The sequence below is a fragment of the Anas platyrhynchos genome, chromosome 26 (assembly GCF_047663525.1).
Source record: "Anas platyrhynchos isolate ZD024472 breed Pekin duck chromosome 26, IASCAAS_PekinDuck_T2T, whole genome shotgun sequence".
Classification (NCBI taxonomy): Eukaryota; Metazoa; Chordata; class Aves; order Anseriformes; family Anatidae; genus Anas; species Anas platyrhynchos.
This window is the reverse complement of record NC_092612.1, coordinates 628068-648190: the sequence shown is the minus strand read 5'-3', so window position 1 is coordinate 648190 and position 20123 is coordinate 628068. Positions and strand designations below refer to the sequence as shown.

The 20123-nt window shown below is 68.1% G+C and overlaps 2 protein-coding genes across 2 annotated transcripts; both read right to left on the bottom strand.

Annotated features, from left to right (window-relative positions):
• Nucleotides 1-6594: 6594 nt before the first annotated feature.
• LOC119714257 (sodium/potassium-transporting ATPase subunit alpha-2) lies at nucleotides 6595-13275 on the bottom strand. The gene is given in 22 exon segments (XM_072027844.1): nucleotides 6595-6800; nucleotides 6803-6815; nucleotides 7502-7647; nucleotides 8158-8281; nucleotides 8382-8536; nucleotides 8614-8782; nucleotides 9081-9262; nucleotides 9327-9374; nucleotides 9377-9437; nucleotides 9514-9696; nucleotides 9929-10117; nucleotides 10212-10346; nucleotides 10452-10561; nucleotides 10706-10904; nucleotides 11083-11351; nucleotides 11625-11742; nucleotides 11970-12110; nucleotides 12220-12327; nucleotides 12580-12783; nucleotides 12882-12941; nucleotides 13027-13131; nucleotides 13217-13275. Coding segments are annotated over 22 exon segments (2979 nt in total). The 5' UTR covers nucleotides 13271-13275.
• Nucleotides 13276-16996: 3721 nt separating this feature from the next.
• On the bottom strand, nucleotides 16997-19675 carry KCNJ9 (potassium inwardly rectifying channel subfamily J member 9). Its single transcript, XM_072027843.1, is given in 8 exon segments — nucleotides 16997-17190; nucleotides 17683-17737; nucleotides 17739-17785; nucleotides 17788-17937; nucleotides 18793-18951; nucleotides 18954-19077; nucleotides 19080-19286; nucleotides 19289-19675. Coding segments are annotated over 8 exon segments (1323 nt in total).
• Nucleotides 19676-20123: the final 448 nt, after the last annotated feature.

Sequence of the window (20123 nt, the reverse complement as noted above, 5' to 3'; positions counted from 1 at the left end):
CGGGGCCGGGGGGCGGGGCCTGAAGGCGCCCCCTCGGTGCCACGCCCCGTTAGGCCACGCCCCCCTCCCGGCCCCGCCCGCGCCGGGCACCCACGGGGCGCTCCCCCCCCCCCCCCTCCCCCCGTGGGGCGTACCCAGCGACGGGCCGCCCCCACGCCCCCGCCACCGGGCACCATCAGAAGGGCCACAGTCAGGGCCCAGGTGTTTGTGTCCACGGGGGGTGGGAGGGGGTCCCAGCCCCTCCCCGCGCGCACCGCCGACCCCACCTCCACCCCCCCCCCAGTGTACCCAGTGTACCTGGTCACAGCCGGGCTCCTGGCCATTTGGGGGCTTTAATGGCCACGCGGTGGGGATGGGGGAGGGGGTGGGGGGGGGCCATGGTGGGGCCTAGTCCTCATCGTCATCATCTTCATCATCATCTTCATCGTCGTCGTCGTCGTCGTCGTCATCGTCATCTTCATTGTCATCATCGTCATCTTCATCATCTTCTTCATCTTCATCATCATCGTCCTCATCATCATCATCCTCGGTGCTGATCTTCCCCCTGCAGCACGTCCTGGATCCCACTCCTGCAGCTCCTCGGCTCCCGGCAGATCATCCTCATCCACCATCTCCAGCCACATGCTGTCCGCCTGGGGACACCGGGGGGGGGGGGACACGGGGGGGGGGGACGACGATGGGGACACCCCAGGATGGGGACACGGGGCCGGGGTGGGGGGCGCTGGCCATGGGGGACGGCGCGGGGGACAGAGAGTGGGGGTGTGGTGGGGAGGGCACGGGGACGAGGCGGGGGGGGGCAGGAACAGGTGCAGAAGGTGGACAGCAGTCCCAGCGAGGTGCTGGGTGTTGGCGGCGTGACCTACAATATGGGGCCGGGACAGGTCAATGTTGAAGGTTTTTCTGCAGTAAGGGATGAGCTGAGGGAGGGACACATGGGTCAGCCCACAGAGAGAGGGTGGGAGCAGCAGCAGACCCCCTCCCGGGGGCTGGGGGGTGGTACAGCAGGGAGGTCCTGGGGTGGTCCAGATGATCCTGAGGTCAGGGACTCAGAGTGCAGGGCAGCATCCTTGGGGTCTCCAGAACTGTCGGACCCATCTTGGAGGGGGGGGCGGGGGTGGAGAGGGGATAGAGCCCCCCTCGTGCCCCCACAGGGGCACCAGACACCTCCCCCATACAGGATCATCCTCCTTGTGGGAAGGGCCACAATGAGGGATCCATTGATGTCATCCTCCTGGGGGGGGACACAGGGCTGGTGTCACCCCCATGTCACCTCATGGGGGTCACAGGGGGTCCCAGCAATGGGGTCATGACCCGGCTGGGGGGGGTCCCCCAAACTCACCCAGGTCTGGTCCCGTGCTCTGGGTTTAGAGCTTCGCAGCGTCGCCCTGCAGGTGCATGGTGAGGGGCCAGACCTGTGCCCCCCTCCAGGCTGTGTGCTGGGGCTGCAGCAACTGGCTGGAGGTGGCCCCTGCCCCCCACCTCCCCGTGGGATTGAGGTCATGGCGGGGGGGGCTGGGGGGGGGCTCATCTGGGATTAATGCTCCAGTGCCCAGGCGTTTGAGCCCTGCCCTGCCCAGGGGGGCTCTGCCACCACCCCCACTGGCACCATCCCCTCCCCTCCTCTGAGGCCTCACAGATTGGTGTTCACATGAACAAGGCCTTGCCCCCCCCCAGGAAACCCCATCCTATAGCTGCCCCACTGCCCTGGCCATCACCTCCACATGGCAACTCCCCCCATGGCAACCATCCCCATGGCAACCGTCCCCATGGCAACCAGCCCCCGGCCATCACCTCCCCATGGCAACCACCTCCCATAGCAACCGTCCCCATGGCAACCATCTCTCTGGTAACCCACCCCATGGCAAACTCCTCCCCATGGCAACCATCCCCCATGGCAACCAGCCCCCATGGCAACCACCATGGCAACCAGCCCCCCGGCCATCACCTCCATGGCAACCACCTCCCATGGCGACCGTCCCCATGGCAACCATCTCTCTGGTAACCCACCCCCATGGCAAACTCCTCCCATGGCAACCCATCCCATGGCAACCAGCCCCATGGCGACCAGCCCCTGGCGAACACCTCCCATAGCAACCGTCCCATGGCAACCGGCCCCTGGCAACCACTCCCATGACAACCACCTCCCTGGTGACCAGCCCCCGGCAACCTCCTCCCATGGCGACAGCTCCCATGGCAACCGTCTCCATGGCAACCAGCCCCATGGCGACCGCCCCCGGGAAGCCAGCCCCCGTTCGGGGGCGCAGGGCAGTGCCCAGCCACTGTGCCCCCCCACGAAGGCCACGATCTCCTCGGTGCTGGGGGCCGGGCGGGAGGGGAGCGGGCTCCATGAAAGCTGGTGAAGTGACTGGTTCCAGCTTCAGCATCAGCTTCTGGCCACCTGGGGGTCTGGCAGGGCTCTGAGACCACCCATCAAACCCCCGGGGAACACGGAACGGGGACCCCGTCTTGGCGGCCTGGGAAGGTGGCGAGGGAGGGGAGTATGGGGGTCAGAGGCTGCGCCCGCCGCCTCCTCGGAAGCCTTGAAGTCTTGGGGGGCAGCGGGGGTCCCCGGCACCCACATGGGGTCAGCGGAACCCCCCGGCCCCCCAGTCCCAGAGGAATACGGGGGTGGGATGGGAATGGAATGGAATGGATTCAACTCGATTGGATTCAATCGAATGGAATGGAATGGGATGGGGTGGGGATGGGGGGATGGGATGAGTATGGGGGGGGGGGGGATGGGGGGGCAACCCTGGGTACGCTCCAGCCCTTTGCTCTTGAAGTGGCCGATGACCTTGGGGTCCTCCTGGATGTTCTGGAGGCCTGGAGCTTGACGTCACCCTCAATGAACTCCACCAGCTCCTCCAGCACCTGAGGGGGGCAGCGTGGGGGTCAGGGATGCAGAGGGTCCCAGGTTTTGAGGTGAGAGGGGCACTGACATCCAGCAGGAACTCCACCAGCATGTGGACCGCCAGGCTCCCCGTGGTACTCGGTGGCTTTGTACCCACTGGAAGATGTAGATGCTGTTCTCCTCCGTCAGCCCTGGGGGGGGGGCACAAGGAGGGGCAGCTCAGCCCTGGGGGGGCCCAGGCCAAGCTGGGGGTCAGGGGGTCCCTGTGTGAGGTCAGGGGGGGCATGGGGCTGTCCCAGGCTTCAGGTGGGGTTGGGGGGGGGTCAGGAGGTGCTGGGGTAGTTTGGGGGGCACTGAGGAGGTCTCTGCCTGGCTGAGGGATGGGGGGGCAGGGGGTGCCAATGCTGAATCAGTGGAAGCTGGGGGGAGGTCAAAAGTTCCTGGATGGGGGAAGATCAAGGGGCATGCATCCCAGGTGGGGAGGTCCAGAGGGGCCAGGCTGGGCACATGGGGGGTCCTGTGCCTGGCTGGGGAGGTGTGGGGGGGGGCTGCAGCTGGAGGGGCTCCCAGCACCTACAGGAAGGAGACAGAGAGGTGCCTGCACCCTCCCTCATCCCCAAGCCCAAAGGACACCCCCTGCCCCCCGCAGGGTCCCATGGGGTGCCCCCCGCCCCTACCCAGGCTTCTCGGCCACGGCCGCTTCCTTCTGGGCGTCCACAGCAACCCCCACGCCCCTGTCCTCCGGCACCTGGGCTGCCGGCTCGGGGCACGTGGGGGCACCTGACAGGCCCCCCATCCTGCCCCCCACCCCCCACGGCCCCTGTCCTTCTGCCTGTGCCCCCTGCCCGCCCGACGCCACGTTGGTGCCATCGTTCACCGGGGGGTCCCTGTGCCGGTGCCCCCCAGTACCTCCCCGCGGTCACAGTGTCCCCGGTGCTGGTCCCTGTCTTCCCAGTACCTACTTCCACATGTGCCAGGTCCCCACCAGTGCCCAGGTCCCCACCAGTGCCCAGTGCCTTCGCAGTGCTGGTGCCAGCAGCTTCCTGTCCCACCAGTGTCCCCAGTTCCTCACCAGTGCCCCCAGGTCCCTCCCCAGTGACCCGGTTCTTCACCCAGGTCCCCAAGTTCTCACCAGTGACCCAGTTCCTCCCAGTACCCCAGTTCCCACCCAGTGCCCCAGTGCCCTGCGAGGGTACAGAGTGCAGCCTCACCCCCCACCCACCAGCATCCCCCGGTCCCACCAGTCCCACTCCGAACCCTGAGGTTCAGTGCCCCCCAGTGCCTGCCTCCCCCAGTCCCCAACCCCCCAGTGCCCCAGTGCCCCGCCGCACCTCCAGGACGAGCTTCCCCATGCAGGCGTTGCTGGGCCTCGTTCCCCGCGGGGGGGCCGTGGTGAGCCAGGGCCAGCACCAGGAACCGGTCAAGCACCAGCAGGGTGCAGGACCAGCACCAGCAGCGCCAGCACCGTGGTCAGTAGGGGAAGCGGAGGCCCCAGACCCCAGCCACCACCCCAGCCGCCAGCAGGCGGCCGCCCCGACCCGCCTCGGGGTGGAGGGGTGGGACGAGGACTGCGGGCGGGGAGGCGGCGGCGCGGCCGGCCCCGGTTCACAGCCCATGCCTCGGATGGGGTGGGAGGGGAGGAGAGAGGCAACGGACACGCAGCCCCTTGGTTGGCCCCCCCCCCAGGTTGCCGGGGGGTGGGGAGGGGGGGCAAACAAGCAGCAGGCCCCTTCCCCCAGCCCTGGGGGGGGGGGTCGGTGGACAGCAGGGGACAGACAAGGGGAAATCAGAGCGAGGGGGGGGGGGGGGCACGGGGGAGGGCTGAAATCAGGGCTGGTGTTGGGGGCACGGGCACCCAGCCCTGGGGAACACCAGCAACAGCCCCAGGCACACAGGAGCACGGACCCAGCTTGGGGGGGACGCAGAGCCCCCCCGTGGTGACCTGGCGCTGGGGGGGGGGGGGGGGCTTATTTATTTATTTATTTATCTACTTATTTATTTATTTATTTACTTTTAACGCTGGGAGGAGACCCAGCACCCACCCCCCCGCCCGCCCCCACTCCTGACTCAGCACCCGGGAGCTTGGTGTGGGGGACACCCCAAACACCACTGGTGTCCTGGAGAGGGTTTCTGGGGAGGAGGCACAGGCGCACCCACATTGTACCTGCATCCCCGGATCTGCGGCCCAGAGAAGATGAAAACCCCCAGATTACCAGCAGACAGTGGCAGCGCCGCATTTCTGTACCGCAGCTGCCAGGACTAGGTGGCGGTGTGATGGGGTTTGTGTGTGTGCCCCCGACACCGGCTGGCCCTGGGGGCTCTGCTGGGGGTTGGGGGGGTGGGGGCGTGGGGGGCGGGGGGACGTGGGGGTGTGGGGGTATGTCAGGGGCACGTGGGGGGCAGTGGGGGTATGGGGGTGGGGGGGGGCATGGGGACACGGGGGACATGAGGGGCACATGGGGACAGGGGGGCATGGGGGGCATGAGGGGGGCATAATGGGGGCACAGGAGGGGGCATGGGAGGGACATGGGGGGAGGGGGCGTATGGGGACATGGGAGGGAGCGTGAGGGTGGGAAGGGTGTGGGGCATGGGGGGAGGGGCGTGGGGAGGCACAGCAGAGCATTGGAGACAGGGAGCAGGGGCAGGCCCAAAATTCCTTCCCCACTCGTGCCCCCAGGCACAGACAAGCAGGCCTGGCACCGAAGGATTTAAATTGGTTTCTGCTCCAGGGGCTACGGAACCCCCCCAGGCGTTGATGTGGTGCATGCCCGGGCCCCAGCAGCGCCGACCCCGGGACCCGTTTAGGTCAGGGCATGGAGGGGTGGGGTGGGGTCGGGACCCGTCGTGGGGGTCCCGGCTGGTGGGGCACAAGGCTGGGCAGGCCCCACGCTGGGCACTCAGTGGTGGGTCTCCTTCTCCACCCAGCCTGGAAAGGGGCGGGTGCAGGGAGGCTCAGAGGCTGGAGGTGCCCGCCCCCATGGAGACCCTCCTCACCCCCCACCCCATGGGGTCCCCCCGGCCCCTTGGGTGCTCCCCCCCTCTCTCGGGTACCCCCTGCTCTGAGCCCAGCTCCCCGGGTACCCCACCCTGGGTGCCCCCCAAACCCTGGGTGCCCCCGCCACCTGGGTATCCCCCCACCACTCAGGGTACAGCAGTTGGGGGCAGGGTCTGCTTGGGGACAGAAGGGACCAAGGCTGGGGTCTGCCTGTGGGGAGGAGGCAGATGCCATCTTGGGGGCTCAAGAGGGGCAGGGGGTGGGGGGGGGGGCAGTGGCCACCTGGGGGGGGCAGTTGAGTTGGGGGGGGGCAGTTACGAAGCTGGTTTCAGATGGACAGTTGGTTGGGGGGGGGGTTGGGTACGGTGCTTGTACATCTGGCGGCCAGGCCACTGCGGGGCACTGGACGGGGTCGGGGGGGCTGCACCTGAGATGGGCAGGGGGGTTTGAGGTGCCTGGGGGGGGTGTGGGGTGGGAGGTCACTCACCGCCAGGGTAACAGCGCAGGGTGGGCTTGCGCACACGTAGTTAGGCGGGGGTGGGGGGGCTGTAGGGGAAGACGGCAGACCACCAGGTGACCCTGCAAGGGGGGGGGCACTACATCCAGCCAGGGGGGCACCATTGGGTGCTGGGGGGCAGCCAGGAGGCACTCACTTGAGGGGTACCATGCGCAGCCCATGCCGGGGCAGTGGAGCAGAACGCCGCCAGGCGTCTTCTTCCTCCAGCAGCCCAAGAATCAGGATCTCTTCCTAGAAGGCACCATAGGGTGTCAGGGCCAGGTCGGGGCACCCCATGGGTGCTGGGTGGAAGGGCTGGTGCAGGGGGCAGAGGGGGGGCACCACTGGTGCCTGCTGGAAGACGGAGTTGCGCCGGGTCTTGCAGATGATGAGGTCGGCCCACTGCACCACCACGATGCTGGCGAAGAACGCATGTGGCACGGTGAACTCCACCACCTCCGCTGTACGTACGTCTGGGGGGGGGCACGGCTCACACACGCGCGTGTGAACCCCCGGGGACACACGCGTGTGCGGGGAGGGGTGCTGGGAGAGGGTGAGCAGCCAGAGGGGGTGTTTGAGGGGGTTGGGGGGGGTATGGGTGTGGAGGAGGACAGGCGAGTGGGTGGATCCAAGGGTGTGAGTGGTGTCCCAGAGGTGTGAGCACAGAGCAGAGCAGGTGCACAGATGGCGATCCAGAGCTTTGTGCACCTGGGTGGGTGCAAGGGTGCACACGTGCACGCCCACAAATGGGTGCACGAGAGACTGTGCATGACTGCAAGTGTGCAAGGGCACACGCACACACACACGCACACACACAGACACACACGCACACACACACGGACACACTGTGCAAGGGGAGCTGCACAAGCAGGCATACAGCGAGACACAGATAGCTCTGCGAGGGCACACGCAGATACACCCACAAACACATGTGCACGCTGACACTGAGCAGGTGCACACGCGTGCAAGGCCCTTGCACAAGCGTGCCTGCACCCACACGAGGGCACACGAGCTGCAGCACCCCGAGGAGCCACACAAAGGCAGCGCACAAACCGGGGGCTGCAAGGGGAGGGAGCGAGCAAGCGCTTGTGCAAGCATGCCAGCAGGTGAGTGTGCACGCTGGGGGTCAGAGAGACTTGCCACGAGCGCGTGCGCTCACCCACTCCTGGCCGTAGGAGTCCTCCAGGTCGTTGGTGGAGCGGTCGTCCCAGGCCAGGCGGATGCCCACCAGGCGCGCGGGCAGGAAGCCGTTCTCAGCCAGGATCACGAAGTAGGTGAAGAACCCCCCCAGTGCCTGGATCATGCCTGCGGCACCCCCTGCGTCACCCCACGGCTCTGCACCCATGGGTGCAGCGGCAGCGTGTCCCCGGGTGTCCCCAGCGCGCTCCCTGTGCGCCCCCAGTGCTCCCAGTATCACCAGTGGGTGCCCTGTGGTGAGTCCTTGGTGCTCCTCGGGGGGGCCCCGGTGTCACCCAGTGCTCCTAAATGCCAGCTGGGGGGGGCATCACCCGTGGGTGCCTCAGGGTCACCAGAGCCCCGGGCAGGGGGGTGTCCCTTGGGAGCACCAGTGAATGCCCTGCTGTCACCAGTGGGTCCTGGGGGGGCCACCAGAGCCCTGGTGCCAGCCGGGGGGGGGACACGGCTGGAATCAGCAGTGGGTGCCCCAGGTTCACCAGGGGTACCCCGGTGCCATGTGTGGGTCCTGGGGTGCTACTCGGAGTCCCGGTGCCCCCCAGCTCTCGCGGTGTCCCCAGTGGGTCCCGAGGTGCGGGCAGGGGTGCCGGGCCCCCCCCCCTCCCCGGGGGGGGCGCTCACCGATCTGCCCGTAGGCCATGCTGATCAGCCGCTCGTTCACCAGTTTGTCCGTCCGCGGGTTGCGGGGCTGCCGCTTCATGATGTCGCTCTCGGCCGCCTCGTAGGCCAAGGAGATGGCGGGGACCTGGGCGGCATCGTCACCCCGTCACCCCCCGTCACCCCCGGTCACCCCGTCACCCCAGTCACCCCATGTCACCCCGTGCCGCCATTGCCGCCCCCCTCACCATGTCGGTGCCCAGGTCGATGCAGAGGATGGTGACGGTGCCGAGCGGCAGCGGGATGTTGGCGATGATGAAGAGGAGGAAGGGCGTGATCTCGGGGATGTTGCTGGTCAGCGTGTAGGCGATGGATTTCTTCAAATTATCGAAAATCAACCGCCCTGGGGGGACGACGGGGTCAGCACCCATGGGTGCTCGACACCATGGGGGATGGTGGCACCCGTGGGTGGCTCCTGACCTTCCTCCACCCCGGTGACGATGGAGGCGAAGTTGTCGTCCAGCAGGATCATGTCGGCCGCCTGCTTGGAGACGTCGGAGCCGGCGATGCCCATGGCGATGCCGATGTCGGCCTTCTTCAGCGCCGGGGAGTCGTTGACGCCGTCACCCGTCACCGCCACGATGGCACCCTGGGGACACAGGGGTCAGGTGGGGGGACAGGGACACCGCGGGGATGGGGACACCATTGGGATGGGGACACCACAGGGACGGGGATGGGGGCACTGTGGGGATGGGGACACCGTGGGCCATGGGATTATGGCACTGTGGGACATGGGGACAGAGGACCAAGGGCACAAGGACAGGAGCACCGCAGGGAGCAGGGGTGGGGACATCATGGGACACGGTGACTCCATGGGTCTCAGGGACAGGGGACAGGGCCACCCAGGGGGGAACGGGGACGCTGTGGGGGGGCCATGGGACGCCCACCTGGCGCTGGCAGCCCTCCACGATGATCAGCTTCTGCTGGGGCGAGGTGCGGGCGAAGACGATCTCGGTGTGGTTCTTGAGGATCTCGTCGAGCTGCTCGGCCGTCATGTCCTTCAGGTCGGAGCCGTGCACCACGCACGCCTTGGCCTCCCTGCGGGCACCGTGGCGCTGAGCGGGGGCCCCTGGCCTCCCTGCCCCCTGCGTCCCCACAGACCCGGCCCTTACCGGGGGTCGCTCCTGGCTGACGAGATGAAGCGGCGGCGATGTCCTCCACGGTCTCGTTGCCCTCTGAATGATCCCGACCCCCTTGGCGATGGCCTTGGCCGTGATGGGGTGGTCACCGGTCACCATGATCACCTGGGGGGGCAAAGCCACCACCATGAGCCCTTTTTTGTTTGGAGGAGTCCCGGCTGAAGGGGCTGCCTCAAGTAGCCTTGATGCCGGCGCTGCGGCACTTGCCGACGGCGTCGGGGACGGCGGCGCGGGGGGGGTCGATCATGGACATGAGCCCCACGAAGCAGAGGTTGGTGTGGTGGGGGAAGTTAAAATTCGTCGGCGTGGGAGCGAAGACCCCGGGGGAAGCTTCTCCGAGGGGCAGGGTGAGGTGGCAGAGAACCTGGTGGGGGCAAGAGGTGACGGGGTGGCCCCCTCCCCCATCCCCTTGTGCACCCCTCCTGTCCCCATGTCCCCTTTTGTCCCCATATCCTCCCCATATCCCCACAGTCCCCCCTCCCCCTTGCCCCCGTCCCCGTGTCCCTTCGCCCACCCCCCATGCCCGCCTCCTACATACCCCCCGCCCCCTGTGCCTCCCTACGCCCCCCTCCCCCGCCCCCCGGCCCCGCTCAGGCCAGCACGCGCTTCCCCAGCCCCCCCAGCTCGAGGTATGCGTTCTGGAAGGCCTCCTTCATCTCCTCGTCCAGCGGCACCTCCTGGCCCTGCAGCAGGATGCGGGAGCAGCGGTCCAGGATGCGCTCGGGGGCTCCCTTCATCACCAGCAGGTACCCCTGGGGGTCCTCCTCCCGCTCGTGGATCGAGAGCTGCGGGCACGGACACACGCTGGCACCGCGACCACCGCCACCACCGCGGCCACCACTGCCACTGCTGCCACTGCCGGCACCACCGCGGCCGCACCTGGTACTTGTTGGTGGAGTTGAAGGGGATCTCGGTGACTTTGGGGTTCTTGTCCCGCATCTTCTTGACGGAGCCGCAGGAGAGCTGGATGCACTTCAGCAGCGCCGACTCGGACGCGTCGCCCGCCGTGTCCCGCTGGTGCGCGGAGAGGAGCCCAAGGTGACGCGTGGGGACACCGGCACCACCAGGGTGGCGGATTGGGGTGGTGACACCCTGTGCCCCGAGCCGGGGGCCACCTACCTTGGAAATTGAGATGTTCTCCTGGCCCGGCTTGAAGACGGCGCGGTTGCAGAGGCCGGCGATGCGCGCCAGCGCCGCCCAGGTTGGTGAGCGCTTGTCAAAGGTGGCACCTGAGGGACAACGGCCCCCATCAACCCCCGTCTCCTCCGGGGACACCTCCTGGGGCGCAGGCAGGCGCCTTAGGGGGCCACTGCCCGAGGGTCGGGGTGCCCAGGGGTTGGGGACCCGGGGGTTTTGGGTCTGTGGCCACCCACCCGACTGGTCCTCGGTGGTGTCGGCCTCGTGGATCTGGTTGTCGAACCACATGTGCGCCACCGTCATGCGGTTCTGGGTGAGGGTCCCGGTCTTGTCGGAGCAGATGGTGGAGGTGGAGCCCAGCGTCTCCACCGCCTCCAGGTTCTTCACCAGGCAGTTCTTGCGCGCCATGCGCTTGGCCGTCAGCGTCAGGCACACCTGGGGGGGGCACCCACGGGTGTCAGGGGGCACCCCCGGCCCTCAGCGGGCACCGAGCGGCGCTGGGTGCAGCAGGACCAGCTGAGCCCAGTAGCACCAGTCCCCGCCACCTCCCTCCCACCAGAACCAGTGCCCTCACAGCACCTTCTCCCCCTTCTGCTCCCCTGGGGGCCCTTACGGTGACGGTGGCCAGCAGCCCCTCGGGGACGTTGGCCACGATGATGCCGATGAGGAAGATGACGGCCTCCAGCCAGGTGTAGCCCAGGATGAGGGAGAGGATGAAGAAGGAGAGGCCGAGGAAGACGGCGACGCCGGTGATGAGGCGGATGAAGTGCTCGATCTCCATGGCGATGGGCGTGCGGCCCACCTCCAGCCCCGAGGCCAGCGAGGCGATGCGCCCCATCACCGTCCGGTCCCCCGTGGAGATGACAATGCCCCGGGCGGTGCCTGGGGGACAGCCACAGGTCACACGTCCCCTCCGTGCACTGGGGACACCCACATGCGTAGGGGCACCCTCCTGGCTAGGGACACCCGGCCACGAAGGGGGCCCTGGGGACACCCGCCCACCAGGACACGGGGGCCATCGAGCGACGTGCCCACCGGGGTGCACCACAGCTCGTGGGCACACACCCACCCGGGGGACATGAGGGATGTGTCCCACTGGGGACACGTGGGGGGAAACGGGGACCCCGCCAGCACCCAGCACCCGTGGGCGCCCACCTTCCACGCAGTTGGTGGAGAAGAAGCAGATGTTGCGGGTCTCCAGAGGGTTCTCGTGGGTGAACTCGGGCGAGCGGGTCTGGGGCTCCGACTCCCCGGTCAGCGAGGAGTTGTCCACCTGGCACGGGCAGCGGTGGGTACTGGGGGGCACGGGGCACCCCCCCTCAGCCAGCCCCGGTGTCCCCAGAGCAGCTCTGGGGTCCCCACAGCAGCCACAGCACCCAAAGGTCCCGGTGCCCACCCCGTGCCAGTCCCGGTGCCCACCCGGTGCCAGTCCCAGTGTCCATCCCGTGCCACCAGCAGTGCCCCCCCGTCACCACCTCACCGGGTGCCCCCCCCGCTCACCTTGCAGCCGTGGGAGGAGATGATGCGCATGTCGGCGGGCACCCGGTCGCCCCCCTTGACCTCCACCAGGTCGCCCACCACCACGTTCTCGGCGTTGATCTGGATCTTCTCGCCCTCGCGGATCACCAGCGCTTGCTGGGGGGCGCAGGGCACCCTGAGGTCCTGCCAAGGCCCCCCCCAGAACCCCCCCCCAACAGCCTGGCAGGGTGCTGGGGTGCAGGGACAGGGTCCCCGGGGCGGCCTCCTGGGGCACCATGTTCTTGAAGGAGTCCATGATCTTGGAGCTTTTGGCTTCTTGGTAGTAGGAGAAGCAGCCGGTGACGATGACGACGGCGGCCAGCACCACCCCCAGGTAGAGCTGGGGACAGGCAGCGTGTCACCGTCCCCAGCGTGCCCGGGGACATGCCCATGGCCCCCCGTGGTGCCCGTGTCCCCTGCCGTGTCCATGTCCCCTATGTTCCCCCGTGGTGCCCGTGCCCCCTGCCATGTCCATGTCCTCCCACGTCCGCTATGGTGCCCCTGTCCCTTGTCACGCCCGTGTCCCCTGCCACGTCCATGCCCCCCATGGTGCCCATGTCCCCCGCGGTGCCCGTGTCCACAGTGCCCTCACGTTGTCGTTGGAGGGCTCGTCCTCCATGGCAGCCTGGATGCCGTAGGCCAGGAAGCAGAGGATGGCCCCGATCCACAGCAGGATGGAAAATCCCCCAAAAAGCTGGCGGCAGAACTTGACCCACTCGGGGGTGGTGGGCGGGGGGGTGAGGGCGTTGGGGCCGTCCTGCGCCAGGATCTCGGCCGCTCGTGCGTTGGTCAGACCCTGTGGGACGGGCACGATGCCACCACGGGGACAGGGGACAGCCGGGCGGGGGACACATGGGGAGGGGGTGCCAGGAGGGCACCGTGGGGACATCTCACCCGGGACAGGTCCACCTGGTATTTCCTTCCCAGCTCATCCAGGGACAGCTTGTGGTCATCCTGCGGGGGCACCCCTGTCACCACTGGGGTGGGGGACAGCACAGGTGTCCCCGAGCCCCCCGGTCCCCTCGGGTCCCCTCCTCACCAGGTTGACCTCCTTCTTCAGCTCGTCCAGCTCCTTCTCCTTCTGCTTCCTGCGGCCCCCCCCGTTCTCCGAGGTGGTGGCCGCGGGCGAGTACTCGCGGCCATCCTGGGCGGGGACACCGTGGGCACGGGGGCACCGCCGGCACCGCCGCCACAGCTGGCACGGCCGCGGCCGTGGGCACGGGCATTACCATGGGCATGGATGTCACCGCCAGCGTGGGGGTCACCGTGGCCACAGGCACCATCGAAGACGATCACATGGGCACGGTGGGACTGCAGGCACGGGGTGGCAGCGTGGGGATGGGGGGCACGGCGAGATGGTGTCACAGGGGCCGCTGGGGGACATGGGGAAGAGGCGCCCGCGGCACAGAGCCTCAGGGGGTGCAGTGGAGCAGCTGGTCACCATGGACATGGGGGGCGGCATGGTGGTCATGGGGGGTCACCAGGGGCACGTGTCACCGGACGCAGGGAGAGGTGCCATAGGTCAGGAGGTGGCCGTGGGCAAGGGGGGGGACACTGTGGCCACGGGGGGGGTCACTGTGGCCATGGGGGGGTCACTGTGGCCACGGGGGGTCCCCACAGACCGTAAACAGAACCCCCAGCACCCACGGGCTCCACCCCCAGCGGGGCCGGGGCGCGGTGCCACTCCCCCATCTCGGGGAGGTTGTGGGGGTGATTGCAGCCCCCGGTGCCCCCCCCCCCGGTGCTGCTGGCAGGGGGGCTGGCACAGCACGGGTGGCAGCGGCCCGGCAGCTCTGACGGAGGAGCTTGGCAGGAGCAGGCGTGGGGGGGAGCCAGGGGTTATGGGGGGGGGGGACGGGGTGTGGGCTGCCCCCCGGCGTGGGGCGGGGGGCTGTGGGGGGGCCGCGATGCTGTCATGGAAAACGGCCCCGGTGCCAAGAACAACTGCAGGGCAGCAGGGTGGTGCCGCGGGGACGAGGGGAGGGGACGGGGGGGGGGCGGCTGGCTGCCCCCCAGCCCGCTGCCCACGCAGCGGGGCCCAGGCGGTGTGGGGTTTTTTTGGGGGGGGGGGGCTCTGCTGTCTGCCCGCGCACACAGATATACCCTCTATTTGCAGATGCCTGCTTGGCGAGGGGTGGGGCACTGCTGGGGTACCCAATAATTTTTTTTTTTTTTTTGGGGGGGGGGCGGGGATTGTCCCCCCACACACTCTGCCCCCAGGAAATACCCGTGGTAGGATCACTGGGACAGGACCCCTGGGCTGGGGGGGGTGGGAGTGGGTGGGGGGTGGGTGGGTAGAGAGAGTGGAAGGAGGAGACAGAGGGAAGCAACAGAGGCTGAAGATTTCCCCAGGCTGCCGTGGCACAGGAGCCCTGGCGGAGGGCAGCGGAGAGGGAGGACACGGGCACGGGCCGCTGTTGCCGTGGGGGACACGGACACGAGTCAGCAGAAGGGGTCTGAGCGGCGTGGGGCTGGGAGGGCACGGACACGTGGGGGCACGCAGGGGCTGGGGCTTCTCCGGGCAGGCGCCCCGGCTCCGTGCCTCAGTTTCCCTCCGTGGGAGCCCACGGGGGTGACAATGGGGGGGGACAGTTGGGGGGGGGGGACACAGTGGGGACCTTTGGGGGGGGCGGGCCGTTGGGGGGGGGCTGCAGGGCTGCAGAGCACCCGTGGGTGGGCGCTGGTGGCGGGGGCAGGCCCCGAGGGGGCGACGGCTGGGGGGGGGCGGGCGGGTCCCGGGGGGTGTGGGGGGGACAGCCACGTGGGTCGGCGCGCGTCCGGGTCCCGCGTGGGGGGGTCACGCGTGGGTGCGAGTCACGCGTGAGCAACACGCGTGGGCTGTGCCAAGGGGAGGGGAAGGGCCAGCTGGGTGTGGGTAGAGAATATAAAGGAGGTGGATCTTCCCCACTCGTGGGGGAGGTGAGGCGGCCGGGAGCCGGCAGGTGCCCGCGTAGGTGGTGCCCCCGCGTGGGCCGCCCACTCTCGGCCCCTCTTTCCCCATGGCGCTGCCGTCGCTGCTTCCCGCCCGGGGCTCTTCGGGGGGGGGCAAAGGCCGCGGGCGGAGACCCCCGCCCCGGCCCCGCCGGCCGGCCCCGCCCGCCCCCGACCCCCCCTCCGCCCCCCCCGGCCCGCCGGACCCCTCCGCCCCCCCCCCTCCCCTCCCCGCTCAGTGTGTTTTGAGTTTGGGGCTACCTTGCCCCCCTCCCCCGGGAACACTGCGGGGATCTCCGAACCCCCCGCACCCCCCCTCCTTCTATGGGACTGGGACCTTTATTTGGGGGGGGCACTTCTCAGCGCTGGGAATGGGGCACGGTCCAGTTCTCCGGTATGGTCCCAGTTCTCCCGGTCCGGTCCCAGTTCTCCCAGTCCACTACCCACTTTTCCCAGTCCGGTCCAGATTCTCCCAGTATGGTCCTCACCCGCTCCCCCCGCGCTGGCCATCCCCCCCCCCCGCTGATGCCACCGAGAGCGAGCGGGGAGGACTGAATTTGGCCGGGGGGGGGGCGGGGGCGAGCGCGCTCTGCCGGCCCCCCAGTTCCCGGTACCCAGACCGCCTCCCCGGTGCCCCCATCCCGCCGGGACCCCCCGGGTCCGGCTTCGTGGCCGCGGCGACTCCTGCGCGCCTAGGAGGGCAGCCCAAGGACGCGGGGGGGGCACGGCCGAGGGGCCCCCCAGCCCTGCCGCCAGTGTCCCCAGTTGGGCGTTGGGCCGCTCCCAACTCACCCCCGTCCCCCAGTCCGCACCAGTTTGCACCAGTACCCTCCTCTCCCCCAGTATCCCCGTAGCCCAGCCCGCACCAGTATCCCCAGGACCCCCAGTCTGCACCAGTTCCCTGGTCCAGCTTCACTCCCAGTATCCCCAGTGTGCCCCAGTCGCGCCAGTCCAGCCCTGCACCCCCAGTGTGCCCCAGTATCCCCAGTCTGTCCCATTCCTTCATGGTCCAACCCTGCAAGCCCAGTCTGGACCAGTCCCCCCAGTCTGTGCCAGCATCCCCACTCTGTCCCAGCACCTCCCAGTATACCCCAATACCTCCCAGTGTGCCCTTGCCCCCAGCACCTCCATTCCATCCCCAGTATCATGCAGCCCTGTCCCAGTACCTCCAGTCTGCCTGGAACTCCCACTCCCATCCCATATCCCAGTTTCTCCAGTTCCCCACTCTGCCCCAGCACCTCCCGTTCTCCCAGTCCCTCCCAGGTCTCCAGTCCCCCAGTATTTCCAGTCCCTCCAGTCCCCCAGAACTCCGGTCCCTCCCAGTATCCCCCCAGTCCCCCAGAACCCCCACTTCCCTCCCAGTCCCATCCCAGTCCCATCCCAGTCCCTCCCAGTACCCCAGCACCTCCAGTGCCTCCCAAACCTGCCACCCCATCCCAAGTGTCCCCAGGTCCCTACAGTGTGCCCACCCCACCCCCTCTGCCAAGCCCCCCTTCCCCCCGACCCCCCTCAGCCCCCACTGCCCCCAACCCCCCCCAGCCCCCGCAGCCGGGTTGGGGACAGGAACGGCCGGGGGGGGGGGGCGCAGCTGTCGGCGGGGGGTGTGTGCCGGGGCGCTGCCCCCGCTGCCCCCCGCTGCCCCCCCCCCCGCTGTCCCCCCCCGCTGTCCCCCGGCTGAGCGAGAACAAATGAGCACAGGCACAGCCGAGGCCCCGCCCGCGGGGACCTGGCGTGGGCCCCCGGCCCCTCCCAGTGCTCCCAGTGCTCCCGGTGCTCCCAGTTCCCCCGGAGACTGGGCCAACGCTCCCGCGAACCCGGGCCGCGACACGCGTGGGACGAGAGGACGAGGGGCGGGGAGTGCGAGGGGCGGGGCCTGGGGCAGGGCTCAGGGCGGGGCCTTCATCGCCCACACAGACCCCGCCCCTCCCTCCTTGCCCCGCCCTCCGTTCTTTCGGCCGTCCCCGCCCCCCCCCGGCACCGCAGGGCCCCCCCCTTTGTCCACCCATCGGGGGGGGGGGGCAGCCATGGGTGCCGGGGAGGTCCCCCCCCCTCGGTTTCCCCTAATTAAAAAAAATAATTCAGGAATGAGCCTCCCCCCGACACGCTAATGGCTCACCAAAAAAGTCGGGGGCGCGCTGATTAATCAGTCCTACGATGACAACCGGCAGGGCATTGATGCCGTGGGGCGAATATGACACCCCTTTGATAGGGGCACAAAGCCTCCACCTGGGGCGCCTACTGCCTAGCCCCGAGCCCTTTGGGGGCGGGGGAACTCGCAAAAGACAGTTCGTGTCCCAGAGAAACAGACAACAGAGAGGGATGCAGAAGGGAATCAAACCCAATGGGGGGTATGGGATGGCACAAGCACCCCCCCCCAGGTGGTCCCCGCCATGAACCCCAAAGCAGGGGCAGGGTGACAAGGACACTGGGGTACCCCTCGGCGCGCTGCAGTGGTGACACTGGGGGGCTGGGGGGGACCTTGGCACAGCCACTGCCCCCCCCAAAAATAAATAAATAAATAAATAGATAGATAGATAGATGAATGGATGAGCCGTTGCCATATATAGAAGGGGGAGATGGGGCTGGGGGGGGGTTTGGGGGGGTCCTGAGACCCCAGACCCCAGCAGGGCAGCCGGGGGCACCCGGGGGCACCCCACACCGTCACAACCCTCGGGGTGGGCCAGGGTGCCGTTGTGTCCGGGGGGGAGTGGAGGTTGGTGGGGGGGGGAGTACAGCTCCCCCGTCCCCATCTTCCACCGCCCACCACTGCCACCGCCGCCTGGTGCCAGCGGCTGGTCCAGGCGGCTGGGGATCGACCAGGTAGAGGTGGGCATGACGCCGCGCCGCCGCCGCCGCCAGCTGCCGGCGCTGCAGGCCGGGGTGGGCACGGGCACGGTGTGGTGGAAGCCGCCGTAGTCCACCTCGTAGCAGCCCTCGGCCAGGCTCAGCACCGGCGAGAAGCGGTGGCCCCACAGCACCTCGTCCGCCAGGTAGGAGCTGCGCGCCTGGCACGTCATCCCTGGGCACGCGGGAGGGTGGGGAGGGTAACCGCAGCTGAGGCCGACATGCGCGCATGGAGCGAGCGGCAAGCGCACACACAGACGCCCCGGTCTGGCCATGGGGTTGGGGAAGGGGATGGGGTACCCTGGTTGGGGGTGGGGGGCACCCCAAACTGTAAGGCACAGGGCACCCCAATCTGTGCTGTGGGGCACCCTAAGTGTGGTGCATGGGGCATGGAGGTGATGTCCCCATGGAGATGTCCCCATGGAGATGGCGTGTCCCTATAGAGGTGTTTTCCCCTGGAGGTGTCCCCATGGAGATGCTGTCCCCACAGAGAAGTCCCCATGCACATGGCGTGTCCCCATGGAGATGTCCCCTTGGAGATGTCCCCATGGAGGTGAGGTGTCCTCATGGAGATGTCCCCATGGAGGTGGTGTCCCCATGGAGGTGTCCCCATGGAAATGAAGCGGCCGCATGGAGATGTCCTTGTGGAGATGAGGTGTCCGCATGCAGATGTCCCCATGGAAGTGGTGTCCTCATAGAGCAGTCCCCATGGACGTGACGTGGCCCCATGGAGGAATCTGCATGGAGATGGCCCCATGGAGGTGGTGGTCCCACAGAGATGTCCCCATGGAACCAAGGTGTCCCCTCATCATGGAGATGTCCCCATGGAACCGAGGTGTCCCCATGGAACCGAGGTGTCCCCGTGGAGGTGACGTCTCATCATGAAGATGTCACCATGGGAACTGAGGGTGTCCCTCGTCATGGAGATGTCCCCATGGAGATGGCAGCCCCGTAGAGACGTCCCACGACACATGCCCACGAGAGGTTCGAGAATGCCTGCCGGTGCGCCCCCCCCCGGCGGCCCCGTTACCTGTGGCCTCCACCATGCCCTCGAGGATGACGACGATACAAAATCGTAGCTTCTCCACTGAGTCCCGCGGGACGTTGCAGGGGCTGCGCTCGTCGATCTCGTGGCTGATGATAGAGGGCGAGACGAGGAAGAGGAACTCGTCGCCCGTCTCGGAGCCACGCTCAGCCAATTCTGGTCCAGGGGGATGAACTCGCCCTCCTGCGTCTGCTTGGACTTGATGGCTTTGGCGCGGTAGGAGGCCTCCACGATGTGCGGGTCCCGCAGGTCAGGCAGACATAGGGGACGAGGCGGTCGTCCCGCAGGACGCGGTTGGCCACGGCGTGCGGAGGAACACCAGCGTCTACGACGCGCTTGTTGGGCTGGAGGTCTTTGACGAACATGCAGCCCACCATGAAGGCGTTGGCCAGTGGAGCCCAGGATGGCCTGCAGCAGCAGCAGGCCAATGCCTGCGGGCACTTGTCGAAAATAATGACGCGGTGGCCGTAGCCGATGGCATGGTCTCCGTCTCGAAATGGGGGAGGGAAGGCGGGGGCGGACCGTTGGAGTTGTTGACGACAGGGTGAGGCGCTGGTCCTCCAGGTGGTCCCAGGTCTCCGCGGCAGTAGGCGATGAACCACCAGATGAGGCCGAAGAAGGGCCAGGTGACGGCGTAGGCCAGGATGAAGACGAAGAGGCTGAAGCGCCAGGCTGAGGGTCCACAGGGCGTGAAGATGTCGTGCAGGTAGCGGTAGGTGTCGCGCACGTTGCCGTGCTGCACGTTCAGCTTGCCGTCCTTCTCCACATAGCGCTGGCGCTTGCGGGCCCCGGCCCCCCGGCGCCGGGGGGGCAGGCTGGCCTCACCAGCCCCCCTCGGCCTCCACAGAGCGGCGTTGTCCTGAGCCATCGCCCTAGACGCCTGCGGGGAGGAGCAGGTGGTGGTGGTGGCGCCCAACTGGGAGCACTGGGAGGCACTGGGAAGGGCAGGGGGGCCAGCAGGAGGCTGGGGGGGTGAGTGAGGCATGGGACTGTGAGGATGGTTGAGGGCGCACGTGTGTGTGTGTGTGCACACGACAGGACACACATGCACACGGTGCATGCGCTCACACAAAGGATGCGTGCACACACGTGTAAACGTGCACACACGTGCACATGCTTGCAGCCAGCTGCCTGCAGGTGCACACGCGTGTGCACACACACACACGCACACACACACGTGTGTGCACGCACACACACGCATGTATGCAGACATGCATCTACTGATACTTGCACATGCGTGCAAACACGTGCACACAGCTGCACACGTGTTCACACACACACACGAGCAGATACCGGCACGCCAGCACCCAGCGCTG